The sequence below is a fragment of the Typopeltis vanoorti genome, chromosome 7 (assembly GCF_054136105.1).
Source record: "Typopeltis vanoorti isolate ZY-2024b chromosome 7, IOZ_Tvanoo_1.0, whole genome shotgun sequence".
In the NCBI taxonomy this organism is placed as follows: Eukaryota; Metazoa; Arthropoda; class Arachnida; order Uropygi; family Thelyphonidae; genus Typopeltis; species Typopeltis vanoorti.
In genome coordinates this window covers 12,566,796-12,582,664 of record NC_143555.1, presented here as the reverse complement: position 1 = coordinate 12,582,664, position 15,869 = coordinate 12,566,796, and the positions used below count along the sequence as shown (strand labels likewise).

General features: G+C 35.2%; 1 protein-coding gene across 1 annotated transcript in view; it reads left to right on the top strand.

The window, feature by feature from the left end:
* LOC150104487 (transmembrane protein 120 homolog) overlaps positions 1–15,869 on the top strand; it is a 281,398-nt gene that overhangs the window by 20,698 nt on the left and 244,831 nt on the right. Inside the window, exon 3 of the mRNA XM_090395665.1 lies at positions 15,089–15,202. Within this exon, the coding sequence (XP_090251791.1) occupies positions 15,089–15,202 (114 nt within the window). The remainder of the gene's footprint in view (positions 1–15,088; positions 15,203–15,869) is intronic.

Sequence of the window (15,869 nt, the reverse complement as noted above, 5' to 3'; positions counted from 1 at the left end):
ATATTCGACCAGAAATGCTGAAGTATGGTGGTATAAGAGTCTTGCAGTGGCTGCACTGCATAGTTCAGAAAGCCTGGACAGAGGGACGAATTCCCGATGATTGGAGTAGAGCTCTCATAGTACCCATATATAAAAAGGGAAATAAAACTGCATGTGAGAATTACAGAGGTATTTCTCTACTGAGTGTTCCTGGCAAGATCTATGCAAGTATACTTGAGAAACGGTTGAGAAGAATTGTGGAAGAAAAGCTTGATGAAGAACAAGCTGGATTCAGGCCAAATAGAGGCTGTCAGGATCAGATCTTCACTTTACGACAAATAGTTGAGAAAGCATGGGAATATAACAAAGATCTGTATTTAAGTTTTGTCGATCTGGAAAAGGCATATGACAAGGTGCCAAGAGAGAAGCTATTCAATACGCTGCAGTTATATTGTGTCAATGGGGCATTATATCAAGCAATACTTAGTCTTTATTTGAGTTGTAAGTCAGCAGTTAGAATTGAAGGAAGTACGGGAAGATGGTTTAATGTTAAATCTGGTGTGAGACAAGGATGTACATTATCCCCTCTGTTATTCATTATCTATATGGATCACATTTTGAAGGAAAGTGGTATTAAACATGATATCAAAATTGGAGATGTTAATGTCAGCTCTTTGCTTTATGTGGATGATGTTATACTTCTAAATAAATCTGCTACAAGTCTGCAAGATTCTCTGACTAAATTGAATAGCTGTTGTAATAGATATGGTATGAAGGTCAGCAATAAAAAGACAAAGACAATAGAAATAGGCAGAATCATTGAAAATGTCAACTGTGTTGTGAATGGAGAACCTGTGGAACAAGTAAAACATTTCAGCTATTTAGGCACGATTTTTACTGAAGACGGTAAATTAAATATAGAAATAGACAACAGAATCAGCAAAGCTGGTATGGTGGGAAGTCAATTGAATAAATTCATATGGAATAAGAGAGAAATTAGTCGGAACACTAAATTAGCTTTATACAAGACAGTGTTCAAACCAGTTTTAACTTATGGATCTGAGAGCTGGGTCAGAAGTAAAACACTTGACCAGAGACTAGAGACCACAGATATGAGAGTCCTGAGAAAGATTATAGGCGTGAACAGATGGCATCAATGGCAATATCATATTAAAAATGAGGATATTAGGAAAGAACTTGACATTGTCAACATCCAGGAATGCGTTAGCAGAGCTAATCTCAGGTGGTATGGTCACTTAAACAGAATGGGCGAGGAAAGATTAGCAAAACAAGTGTTCTCTGCCAGGTTGGCAGCAAAACGACCCAGAGGAAGACCAAGATATAGGTGGATTGATACAGTACAAAGTGCTTTAGACGATAGAAATATAAGATCTGATAATGTTGCAGTCTTGACAAGTAACAGACGGATTTGGAGGAAAATTGTAGATAGGAAATTAATAATGATGTAATTTTTTTTCATGTAGTACTATCATATCCTGTACACTCGTTGAGGGTACATGGCAGGAATTTGATGATGATGACATTCTCAATTATGTTCTTTCCAATTGTTCCTCCTGAGTTCTCTTTGTTGCCCATGTCTGTGCTCCTTACAACAAGGCTGGTCTAATGTTTGATTTATATATACTTGTTTTTACTTTTTTCATTGCATTTTTGTCCCATATCACTCCTGACATCACCTTCCATTTAATCCAACCTGCTCTAAATCTTTCTCTCACTGCCAAGTTACATGTGCCTTCTCTCTTTATGGTTGGTCCCAGGTACCTAAAATGGTCAACTTCTTTCAAGATACCACCCTCTCTATTTATCCTTTATACTAATTTCTTGATGGCCTTCTCTCTCATTTACCATTACTTCACTTTTCTTAGTATTTATCTTTATACCCTCATCTTCCAAGGTATTTTGCCATTCTATAAAAGTCTTTTGTTCCTCTTCTACAGTTTCACCTGTGTTAGCCAAGTCATCTGCAAATATACCATGGAAATAATTCCATGGTGTATTTTTGGCTACTCCACTGAGTGCATCTAAAATAATCACAAATAGAAACAAGCTCAGTGCTGACCCTTGATGTAAGCCCACTTTGATGTTGAAAAATTCTATTGTTCCAATGCTTGTTTTTACTACCATTTAGGTTTATTCATAAACTGGTTTTATAATCCTTATTAGTTTTTCTGTTGCATTCTTCCTTCTGAGGGACCACTAGATTAGGCTCCTTGGTATTCGGTCATATGCATTTTCCAGGTCTACAAATATATGGATAAATCTTTTATTTTTCTCGAGGTACTTTTCTTGTAGTTGTCTCATCATATAGATTGTATCTCTTGTTCCTTTCCCTTTCATGAAACCACATTGTATCTTGTTAATATCCACTATTTCTCTCAATCTCTTATCCACTATTCTTTCAAATGTCTTTAGTAGGTGTTCTGTAAGTTTTATTCCTCTGTAGTTTCTAGTCTAGTATGTTGGCTTTTTGTTTGTAAATAGGTACTACAAAGCTTCTTTTGCAGTCCTCCGGTATCTTTTCTTCCATTCACACTTTATTAAATAGTTAATGGGTCCAGTCTACTCCATCTTCTCCAACTGCTTTTATCATTTCTGTTACTACTTCTGATGCATTGTTTATGCTTTCCTGGGCCTCCAGCATCTTCCTCTCATTTTCTATATTTAACAATTCTGCAAAACATTCCTTCCACCTGACTAATTCACCTTTTCATCTACTAATATGATTCCATTTCCATCTTTTATGGTGTTTTTTTTTGAAAATCTTTTGTGCCATTGCTTTTCTGCTTTACTATTCTATCTATTATTGTCTCTTTGTTTTCTTTTTCTTTCTCTGCATATATTTTTTTCCATTTTTTTTCTCTTTTGCTTTCCCTTTCTCCTCTTTGTATTTCTCCCAGTTTTTTTTTTTTTTTAGGTCTCCAAGTTCCAAATGCTTCCTTTTCTTTTTTGATTACCTCTTGGACTTCTTCATTCCTGCACCAAGTTTCTCTATCCTTCCTAGGTCTGAATCCTTTCATTCTTCCACACACTTCCTCTGCAGCTTTACCCAAGGTGTTCGTCATTTGATTCCAAGTATTTTCATTGTCATTTCCTTGAGATGTTACCCTCTCTTCCATAGAATACTGGAATTTGCAGAAAGTTTGGGCTTTGCTGTGGCCAACACCTTATTTAAGAAGGAGGACCACCAGATGACGTATGAAAGCAGAAAAAAAATAAGACAGACTATATTCTCACAAAGGGAATAAAGAGAAATATGTTAAAAAAATTGCAAGACAATCCCATATGAACACAACACAAACTTTCTGCAAATTCCAGTATTCTATGACCTTCCTCATTCCTTTCTCCCAAACCATCTCCTCCATGTACATCTTTGAATCCTCGTGCCAACATGTCCATTTCATACGGCTCATATTATCATTTCCTCCTTTCTGATGTCATCCACCACAACATCTAGTGCTTGCCAAAATTGGCCTTTTTTTATTTCCTCACACCTTGTCTGTGGTGCATATCCTGAAATAATATTTAGATGGTTTCTTTTCTTAGTACCACTTTTAATGTCATAAGGCTTATTCTTTTACTCTCTATTACCTATAATTCCAGTTTCATTCTGTTTCCTCTCCTTTCCATAATAATATAAGTTTATATTCTTTCCCCAATTCTTTTGCTTTTTCTCCCTTCCATTTTGTTTCTTGGATGCATGCTATTTGTATCTTCCTCCTCTTTAGGACTTCCACTAATTCTCTCTATTTTCCTGTCAAAGTACCCATATTCCAGGTTCCTGATCTTAAAATTTCCACTTCTTTAGTCTTAGTCATGGATTGTTCTGGGATACCCCCCCCCCCCTCCTGTCCATTTCTCACAGAAATAGGGGGATCTTGCTGCACTTTGCTTGCAGGGAACACCCTAGCACTTAACACTTATTTGCCTTCGTCTGAGAGTCATTTTTATTTTGACTGGTTTTTATGGCTGGATGTCTTTCCTGGTACCAACCACAGAGGTATAGTTCTGTGGACTCTTATTCTTGACCGCTCCACTGGAAATTAGACACTACTGAAGAAGGATCTTCCACCCTTCTGATTGTTGGGGTCGATCATCATCTTCACCTCTTCCACTTGTTCAGCCGTTGTCAATTTTCACACTGTTTCCCTAGGCAGGGCCCATACTGTGTACTGTCAGCTGAGCTCAGTGGTTTTGGTGAGGTATGCTCCTTCCCCTCCTCCTTTCTCATCCGGGTTTGGGACAGGCAATGGTGGAGCTAATATAAAAACTTGTGAAATTAGGACACCACTTTTGCTGTAATGAAACTATCTATATGAATTTGTTCTCTGATGATGTTATAAATAGAATATAGCTTTGATGTAGTTTTTTTTTTTTTTTCACTAGAGATCATGCCAGTAGAATAACAGTTGATCAAATCATTGTCTCTTTGGCATACTATTTATAATATAATATAGCTTGTCTGTGTGTGTACTCCAAATGAGGACCTTAATATGAAGTTGAAATGCCAGGAAATTAAAGTAATTAATTCTAACACAGTTGTAGTCTCCATAATTTGTCTGAAATTAATGCTGATCACCATGTAACACTAAAGGAAATATCATCATCTCGATTTCCACTCTATCCAAAGCCTTTGTAGAATGCCATGCTGCAAATGTTTCGTAGATACCCCGTCACATAAAACTTAACATCTTTTAACGTGCTTGGACCAAAGTACATCATATGAGAGGTCAGAGTCATCAATTAAGTGACCAGTGCAAAAATTGTATGGGATAAAATCCAGAAAATGACAGGTAGATATAGAAGCCATTTGTTTACCTTGGACCATAACAGAGATGTTATTGCTGAACCCAAAGCTATTGCAGAGACACTCTGGAAGAAAATTTTGCCAGAATCTCAGCATCAGTTCCTATCCTCTTGAATTTTTAATATTGGAAGAGAAACAAAGGCTAAATATTTCTATCAATGAGCCTGAGCCTTATTATCAGCTATTTGTTAAGGAGAAACTTTTACTGTCTCACCCTATTTCATAATCAATGTCCTGATGACATTGATTATGAAATGAATAAACATCTACCATCATCTTCTATGGATCTACTTCTCTTAATATATAACAGAATATTTGCAGAGAAAGAGTTTCCAGATTCTTGGCATAAGTCAGTTATCATTGCTATCCCAAAATCAGGAAAGGATCCAACACAAGCAAATAATTATTAACCTATTGCCCTTGCCAGCTGTCTTTGTAAGATATTAGAGAAAATTACTAGTGGCAGACTTCTCTGGTATTTAGAAAGCAATGATCTTCTCTCAGTACACAATGTGATTTTTGTAGACATTGTTCAACTTCAGACCATTTGTCCATTTAGAAACTTATATAAGAGATGCATTCTTGAAGCAAGTACCTCTGGTTTCAGTTTTCTTTGACATAGAAAAAGCTTATGACACAGCTTGGTGATATGACATGTTAAAAGACCTCTACAACCTGGGTCTTAGAGGACACCTTCCTGTATTTATTAAGAATTCTCTGTCCAGGCAAACCTTCCAAGTTAGAGTGGGAAGTACACTATCTTGGCAATATCATCAAGAACAAGGGTGTTCCCCAAGGCTCTGTCTTAAGTGTGACACTTTTTGCTATCAAAATTAACTCAGTCGCTGAACAGCTTCCTCCCGCTGTAGACAGTGCTCTATGTGTTGATGGTTTCTCAATTTACTGTCGCACTTGTAACATGAGAGTAATTGAAAGGCAATTATTCTCATAACATGAGGGTAATTGATAGACAACTTCAGCAAGCAATTAATGTTTCTCTATGGGCTCTTAGTAATGGATTTGGGTTTTCAGTAGAAAAAAGTGTCTACACTCAAGTCTGCAGTCAGAATCAAGGAAGTACAGGAAGATGATTTTCATGTTAATTTGCACATGATTTAACATCAAACCAGTCATATTCATCATGTGGATCATATAATGCAAGAAAGTGGCATTACACTTGATCAAAATCAGAGATATCAAACTTAGCTGTTTACTTTCTACAGATTGTGCACTCCTAAACAAATCTCATGAAAGTTTCCAGGATTCTTGAACTGATTTGAATAACTGCTATAATGAATATGGCACGAAAATTAGCAATAAGAAGGCAAAACTATGAAAATGGGCAGGAATATATGGAAACCTTGCATTCTGAAATGTAATTTACTTGTTTCTCTCAATTTTTGACAACAGTGGCAGTGGGATGGTGCTACATGTTGTGATCTTTGGTGTTGAAAGAGAAGTTCTTTTTGAAAATGTTTAGTGATAATTTACTCATTCTTTCTACATTATTATTTTTATGAGTGATTTATTTAATTGTAAGGGTTGTTTGCTTAATTGCCTGAATTTTAAAGCTTTTATTTTTGTTTTATTATATTATATCATAAAGTAAGTCATGGCAGTACTGATGCATAAAACAAGATGGTGGGCAATTTCAATGAAACTGGTGAGCATGTTTATTGTTAGTGTTGCAATGCTAAATGCCAATAATGTGAGGATACTAAGAAGAATGAGAACTATCAGTCAAAAGATGAAATGGATGAAAATGCGATTGTGAATGAGGTTGATGTTCCATGTGGTATGAGTGAAATGAGTGAATTCAAGAATGGAATGGTGGAAAATGAAGAGAATGACTAGATGGTAATGGAAAAGTTAGTGTGCTTACATGGAGTTTTGTTAACATTTTGTTCTCCACGGAACAAAATGTTAGATTGAGTGGCTGGAGAAACAGCTGGCAGATGCTATGACACAGGAGTGAAAGAAGGGGAGATGAAAGGGGGATGGAAGCATTGCATGAAAGATCAAATGTTAGAACAAGAATCCAATTTCTTATAATAATTCATTAATAAGAGGAGTGCTTGATGAGAGTTGGACAAAATTGTTTTCCCAGGAGTCAATATAAGGTTGTCAGTGATGCTGTAAGAATGCCAAAAGTGACACTGAAAGAGTTTAGTTGGATGCTGAATCTAATATACCATCAGAAAACTTTACAGTAAACAATCGAGCTATGCCGCATATACTTGGGGAAAGTGATTGTGTAGGCACTTGGATGCAGAATTTTCTGTTAAGAAGGGTTATATGTAGAATTACAAATCAGGTGATTATACAAGCTGAGGAGTCAGCTTACAACAGTGCAATGGCATAATTATTTTGTCAGTAGCAAAGCTAATAGTGAGAGAAAGCAAACTGGTGAAGGCAAAAGAAATCGTAAAGAGCTATTTCACTATTTGGTAAGTAAAAGGAGGAATGATTATGGAAGGATGACTTCACAAAATGTGCTGATGGTGGATGTAAGGTATTGAAGCTAACCAAATAAGTTGAGTTACTGAGTGATCATTTTTCAAGGACATCCCATCTAAGTGGGTGATAATGCAATGCTGAATGTGACATTGACTGATTGGAGAATAGAGATTGAAGAAATGGAGGTTCTTAAAATATTGCAGAGCCACAGTGTGAATGCAGCTGTAGGATTAGATGGCATATTGGCTTGTGTATCACGAGTATGTGCAAGGGAATTATTAGCTCCTCTGACAAAGCTGTTTAATTAAAGCCTCAGTATGAAGTGGAAAGAGGGCAAAATAGTCCCACTGAATAGAGGATGCTCCAAAACAGAAGCAAAGAAATTTTAGACCAATCAGTTTTTCAGGAGTGGTAGTTAAGGTATTCGAGAAATTGGTAAATGAATTTTGGACTGGGTGGATAGTGAAGGGCAGGCCTTGCCTTAATAATTTTATTATTTTATAATGAAGTGACAGTGGAGTTGGATAAGGGAAATGGCTATTCAGTGATACTTCTTGACTTTGCAAAGGCATTTGCCAGGATTCTCTGTTGCATAAATTGGAGTAGATGGGAATGGATATAAATGTGGTGATTTGGATTATAGGTTGGCTGATGGACAGATATCAACGAGTGGTCTGTGTTTTGGTGTATGTACCACAGGGCTCAATGCTTGGTTCTCTGTTGTTTAATTTGTACATGAGTGATACAGGAAATGATTTCATGGTAAATATTCAGTTTTATACTGATGAGCAAATTGGGAAGCACGATAGTGCATGAAGGTGATATATCGAGAACTGCAGATGACTTAAGTAGATTGGCAGTATGGGCAAAGATAAATGGCTAGAGTTGAAATTTCCACAGCTTGTTGTATTCATATTTTTTAAGTTAATAACTGGAGAAAACCAAGTAAAAACACTTGAATAAAGTATATGACTAGTTTTGTACGGTCCTCTTATGTACTTCTTCAGATAAAGACAAAATATAAATATAAAAACATATTTGCAAAGTGATTTCTGAATTACAAACCTTTTAATTCAATAAACACAAGTCAGATGTTGAACATAGGAATGAGACATCATATGGTTCATTGTTGCAAGGTATAGCATAACTTGTCTCAACATAATTCATCAATATGTAGATTCTTTATGTATGCCATCCAGAGTTGATTTAAGATTAGGTCTTGATTTTTGTTACACTGGGTCGAACATCATCTTGCTTTCCTCCTTTAATTTACGTGCATAATTATTAAATTCTGCTGTATTGGTACAGTCATTCAGGACTTGCTGACCATGCTTTGGACACCTCACCACAAAATACACTGGAAGAAAGCCACTTGACCACACCGCAGCAAGTATAAATATGAGAGATCATTCCTGGAATCATCCTTAGCTCTAAAAAAAAACTTCCCAAACTTCAACAAATTTGGATGCATGAGACTGCCCCAAATATGGGAAGCTTGCATTTTAAGAATATCAGCCAAGACAACCCAATTTCGCCTACTAGGGGGCATCTTTAGGACTCTAGGACCGACTTCAGTTGTTTTCTTCAGCCATTTTTGCTTAGTGTTAGTGCCTGCGTGCACATATCATTATTTTGTGATCCCTGAAGATGGTGATGTAACATTACCGAAATATAGGAAGTATTAATTAAAGTTTTTAATTAATATTCTAGTATACGTTGTCTTTCCCTAGAATCTGACAGCTAGGTAACCTTCATATGGAAAGGTTTGAACAAAGTTATTGAGAAATACCAAACCAAGATTATGGCTGAGATATGTGGATGATGTTTTCATCATTTGTCTGCGCTCAGAAGGAACTCTCATAACTACACTGATTGACTCAAAACTCTAAAAGAGAGCGCTATTACAATATCGAGTGATGATAATAAACAAATAACTTATTAAAACATTCAACAACAACAAAAAAAGATTTACAACATTAGACCTATTAACTTCTTAAATAAACCATCTCATGGTCCAAGACAACCTAATGACAACATAGGTGCACTTTCCTTATCATACATCAGAAATGTTACAGACGAGCAAAAATCCCACAAAAACATAACTTTAAAGTTGCCTTTAGACCTCTACAAAAAAAAATTTATGATGATAAGATCCTAAAACAACTTCATTAGACTATGAAGAGACCAGGAGTATACAAAATCCTATGTGATTGCAGTTAATACATTGGACAGTGTGTGTGTGGGGGGTCTGGAACCACCAATGGAAACTATTTAATTAATTGGCAACTCACTTAAATGCTGTACACAGAATTTAATGATTATGTACTTATATTTTAGATCAACATAGATCAAGATGCCTTCAACCCAGAAGAAATTTATGACACAAAAGACATACTAAATGAAGAAATACATAGAGCAATCAAACAAATGAAAAATAATAAAGCACTAGGCATAGACAACATTCAAAAAGAACTTCTAGAAAAAGGGTGAGAAAGCATAATAAATTACCTAAGGGAACTGTTCAACAAAATACTAAAGAAAGGAAATTTACCAACAGAATGGAGAACAGGCCAGATCATACCCATCCACAAAAAAAAGGAGTTGTCAGATCCTGCACTAACTATAGACCTATCACCCTTCTAAGCCATTGCTATAACATATTCATTAGAATTCTTCAAGACAGAGTTAAACATTCCTATGAAGAACAGATGGAAGAAGAGCAAATGGGATTTAGAAATAGCAGAAGCACAATAGATGCAATTTTCACATTAAACAGATTAGCAGATCTTATGAGAGACAAAAATAAAAAACTCTACTGCTGTTTTATCGAGTTCAAACAAACTTTTGAACACAATAATAATAAGCAAACTCATTAAAATTCTAGAAAACAGAGGGTTCGATAATCATCATCATCATCAAATTCCTGCCATGTACCCTCAAGGGGTGTACAGAATATGATAGTACTACATGAAAAAAATTACATTATTATTAATTTCCTATCTACAATTTTCTTCCAAATCAGTCTGTTACTTGTCAAGACTCCAACATTATCAGATCTTATATTTCTGTCGTCTAAAGCACTTTGTACCGTATCAATCCACCTATATCTTGGTCTTCCTCTGGGTCGTTTTGCTGCCAACCTGGCAGAGAACACTTGAACCAATAAATTCTTTATTGGCTGTAGAGTTGGAGATTCTATCCAAAATGTCCCATAGCTGCGGGTTCAAAATGTCAGATAATATATCATGAAGTACACTGATCGAGGAATTTATTTTTGAAAGTTCTCGGCGAGTAGCGTATACCTGTTCCCGTAATAGTGCTAAACTCGCTCTTTTATAAATACGTTGGGCTTTGGCCGAGTGAAACTTGTTCCTAATTTTTATACAGTTTGGTATCAAATTGCTATCTCGGCACCTTTTTAAGAAGGCCAACCTGTTTAGCTGTCGGATATATATAAAAAATATATCCGACACTTTTGCTATGGTAAGTCGGGCCTGGCAGACCATGCTTTGGATACCTCTGCACACAGGATCAATTGGAAAGAAACAAAAGTAATGCACAGAAGCTTCTACAAGTCAGAGAGGTTGTTCCTGGAATCAACAGAAGCCTTAAAACATACTCCAAACCTTAACAAGTATGGCTGTATAAATCTACCAAAGATTTGGGAGACGGTCATCCTAAGACCAAATTAATATTTTTTAATTTATATTTTTTCAATTTGAATTTTTTTGACTACTATTTTGTAACCTTTTTTTTTTACCTAGATGGCGGCATATTAGGACTTTAGTCTTGTGTTGCACGCTGCAATCACTTATACTAGCCCCCACTGTTACACTGGATTGTGGTTCTCAGTGAACAACAAACTTTGTGTTGTGTGCTCTGAAGATGCTGGATATAATACCAGTGAAATATTAGCTTTAAGTTAATAAATAGTTATTTTCTTAACCATCTGTGTTCTTATTATACCGTGAAACCTATTACAACATGTCTGATGAACACATAAGCCTATCCACGTGATGAAATCATAGACTTTGAGTGGATAGGAAGTTGAAGTTTAGAGGGCATATTGCAAAGTAGCCAAAACAGCACACATCAGATTATGTGGTTATTGACAAGTACACTAATAAGCAGGAATAGAGAGGTTATTGTTCCTCTTTTATAAGGCCTTAAGGCCACATCTGGACTTCTGCTTGGAGATCTGGACACTTAGATTCCATGGAGATGAAGTGGTGGAGAGAATCCAGAGGCGAGTGACAAAGATTGTAGGTCTATATTGCAAAATACACAACAGAATAGATCGAAGGTCTGTGGATTTCAAAAACTAGCTGATTGGCAAAAAAAAAAAAAAAAAAGAAAAGCCATGATAGAACCATATAAATTATTAAAGCAATTTTATAAGATTGACATTGAACACTTTTCAGTACATGGTCATCTGTGGAAATTGTGTGAAAGTGTGGTTAGCAAGGTGTTAGAACTGATTTTTTTAACGAGGGTGGAATGGGTTGTCGGAGGTGGTTGTGAGTGCTTTGTCAGTGAATGAGTTTAAGGAGAGGTATGATAGGTCTTGTGTAAGTAATGGGTCTCGAACAGTGAATCTTCTGACTTCATGGAGGTACTTGTATAATAATGATAGTAATCATGGCAAATTAAATATCGAAATACACAACAGCATATATAAAACTGGTATGGTTTGGAGCCAATTTAATAATTCTATATGGAATAAGAGAAATTAGCCAAAACTTAACTAATGGTATACATGATAGTGTTGAAACTAGTTCTAAGTTATGTAGAGGTGAGCTGTAGATCAGACCAGAAACTGCAGATATGAAAGTTCTGAAAAAAATTAAGGGAGTGAAAAGAGTGGCATCAGAAGTATAATAATATGAAAAATGAATATATATATATATTAGGAGAGAACTTGACATTATTAGCATTCAAGAATGCATGTGCATAGCTAATCTCAGATGATATGGTCATTTAAATAGAATTTGCAAAGAAAGTTTCAAAAGAGGTATCTGATGCCAAGGTGGCATAAAAAAAGATCCCGAGGAAGACTCACGTTTAGGTGGAATAGACTCAGATATAGGTATTGACAGTATACAGTTAAATGTGACCTAGGAATCCGAAATCCGAAATATAGCTCTGACAATATTGGAGTGTTGACAAATGGCAGACATTTTGGGGAAACTTGTTGATGGTGAATTAGTTATAATGTAAACTTAATTATGTAAGTATTGTCATAGCATCCTGCACACCATTTGAGGGTACATATCAGTAATTTGATGATTTCATCTTTTAATAAATTAGAAGAGCAAATCTGCTTAACCTACTAATAAAATATAAGTTTGTCAAATGATGTTCATATAAGATATCTTTTTTGAAATTATGGTTTCTACAACCGTGTTAAAATAACTCGTTTCATTATCCCGATGTTTCGATCTTCATATCAAGATCATCATCTGGAGCATACATAAATATACAAGACAAGCTGTGTTACATTTCAAACCATAAGCTAGAGAAAGAATGATTTGATCGCATGCTACTCACTGGCATGACCTCTAGTGGGGAAAAAAAAATTACATCAAGCTAGATTTAATTTATGATTTCATGAACATTCTTGCTTACAGATGGTTTTCCTTCCAGTAACAGTGATGTCCTATTTCTATTATTACAATTGTTATTTTTGATTTAAAAAAAAATTATTTATAAATTACAACATGAATAAACATTTTTTCTTATAGATTTTTTCTTTAACAGTGATGCCCTATTTTTTAGTATTAAAGTTATTTTAGATTTAGGATCCTGGATTTTCTACAGTCCTGTTTATAGTTGTTCTTAGAGAGGAAGGATTCGTGGGACGAATATTGGAGTGTTGTATATGTATGGGATTTTCCATATGTATGGGATTTTCAGACCATCATTATTGTTTAGATTGGGGTGGTTGATAATTATCTTGTGGAAGGAAACTTGTGAGATCATTATCAACCACCCTAATCTAAACAATAATGATGGTTTAAAAATCCCATACACGTGGAAGGCATATATTCGTCCAATGAATCCTTCCTCTCTAAGAACAACTATAAACAGGACTGTAGAAAATCCAGGATCCCAAATCTAAAATAACAACTTTAATGCTAAAAAATAGGACATCACTGTTAAAGAAAAAATCTTTAAGAAAGAATGTTTATTCATGTTGTAATTTATAAATAATTTTTTTTAAATCAAAAATCATTGTAATAATAGAAATAGGACATCACTGTTACTGGAAGGAAAACTATTTGTAAGCAAGAATGTTTATTCATGTAATCATAAATTAAATCTAGCTTGATGTAATATTTTTTATTTATTTATTTATTTATTTTTTTCACTAGAGGTCATGCCAGTGAGTAGCATGTGATCAAATCATTGTTTCTCTAGCTTACGGTTTGAAATGTAACACAGCTTGTCTTGTATATTTATGTATGCTCCAGATGATGATCTTGATATGAAAATTGAAACTTCGGGATAATAAAAAGAGTTATTTTAACACGGATGTAGAATCCATAATTTCAAAAATGAATGCTGATCACCATGTAACACTAAAAGAAAGGAATATAAGATTTCTCATTTTGGTTAATGTCATTCGAAGAAAGTAGAATTCTGTCGAGGAGTTTTGCTCAGCTGGTTGGTCATGTGCGAATGGGGGGTGGGGGGAATGGTGCCTTTTGCTCTCTACCATAAAGGCTGTAGGTGTGCAATTCCTATTGTGGTATAGGTGTTATGAACTCTAGGTGGTGGATTATTTTCATTACTTGGTGTGCAAGATTTCCACCTGCTTATTGCAGGTCTGAAGGCAGTTTATGTGCTTGGTCTCTTGAGGAGGTTTTTCATCATCTAATCTTTATACCGTTAGTAGTACTAAATATGGTTATAGGTTTCCATTCTTTCATTGGTGGTTTTACAATTGTCTTGAAATTTGGAAACAGAAGTTATTGCTTGGACTGATGACTGGAGGTCATCATAAAAAAAAAATTAAATTGGAATTTTGAACTTCTGTTTGTTTGGTGAGACACCCATTATATTGGTATGTGTGCCTTAGTTTCACTGATGGATCATCAGTAAAAAATATGATAATAGGAAATAAAAGGAAGAATGATGGCTACCTAACTGCAGAGATGGTAATATTTTGACAATATTTTTAAATAAAATTTGAATCCTTCCCTTAATTGTTACACGATGAATTTGCTGTCAATATGTAAAGGGCTATGGCAAATAAGGATGAGGAGGTGATGGTGCCACTGTATAATGTGTTGATCAGGCCACACCTAGAATTCCTTGTACAGATCTGAACGATAAAGAAACACTGGAAAGTGTCTATAAATGAGACAGAGCTTGGCAGTAACAAAAGAAGTGTGTGTGGGTGGTTATGATTAAAACGCAAGTTTAGGTGGATGTTGAGCCGAGTGGAATCTGTCAGATAGATATAAGGAAAATATTGTATTGAATAATTAGTTGAGAGAATGAGAGGTCTTTTCATGGGTTGTGTAATGAAGTTAGAAGTAAATTTTTTGCATGGACAGTGATAAATAAATGGAATCATGGAATCTAGTAATGCATTTGCTGGAGTAGATGGTGATCACCCCCCCCCCCCCCCCACACACACACAATGTGTTCAAGGCAGGTATGATATGTGCTTTCATCTGTTTAGAGTTTGGCTTCTCACAATGAGTTGTCTGACTCTGTAGAGGCCTGGAAATAATACTAAAATTATTATATTTTGGAGGTTTTTTTTGTCATTTTTAAGAAATAGTGGTTTACTTAAAAGACATAATTTTCTTTCTCTTCAAGTTCTAGACCATCTTCAGATGAAGAATGGGAACAGCACCATGATGTACAAAGACAGATAGCTCTCAGACAGGAAGAAGTTAGAGGGATTGAGAAATATTTTCCGAAAAGTAATGGGTATGTTTAGAAGTAATATCTTGAATATTTATTCAGTTTTTTATATATACATTCAGATTTGAAATCCTCTATGCATTACATGAAATGCACATTATATTGTGTGTTGTTTATTTTTATTTGCCTCCAATGATTTTTTTTTTTTTTTTTTGCTTGTATATTTTGTAGTTAAATTAGCTATGGCTCTTGACAACTGATGAAAACACTAATTGTCAGTAGACTTTCTTTAATGTTTCCATCCACAAAATTTAAGGGACCTGCAGCATTGGTATTGTATGATAAGCCATATATAGATTGCAATTCTTAATGCTCTTTATCCCTTCACTGTTACAGTGACAGTGATAATCATCATTGACTACTGAAGAGTCAACATCCATACCATGGTAGGATTCAAATGTATGGCTGTTGATGGCAATGTGGAGGTTTGATTCACCCAGCCAGAAGCTGTTCTTAGATTAGTGAAGAAGAGGAGAACAAGGAGAGAGAGGTAAGTTGTAAGTGGTGATGGTTATAATAATCAGACTATTTCTAAGGTTAGATGAATATTGAGCATGAGATGGATGAATCTTGAAAAGCAGGAAGTGCATATAAAAAAGGATGTTAGGAGAGGATGTATAAAATAAGTGTGCGCTTTAATGTCTGAAAGAGAAGTATAATATGTAGGCCTCTT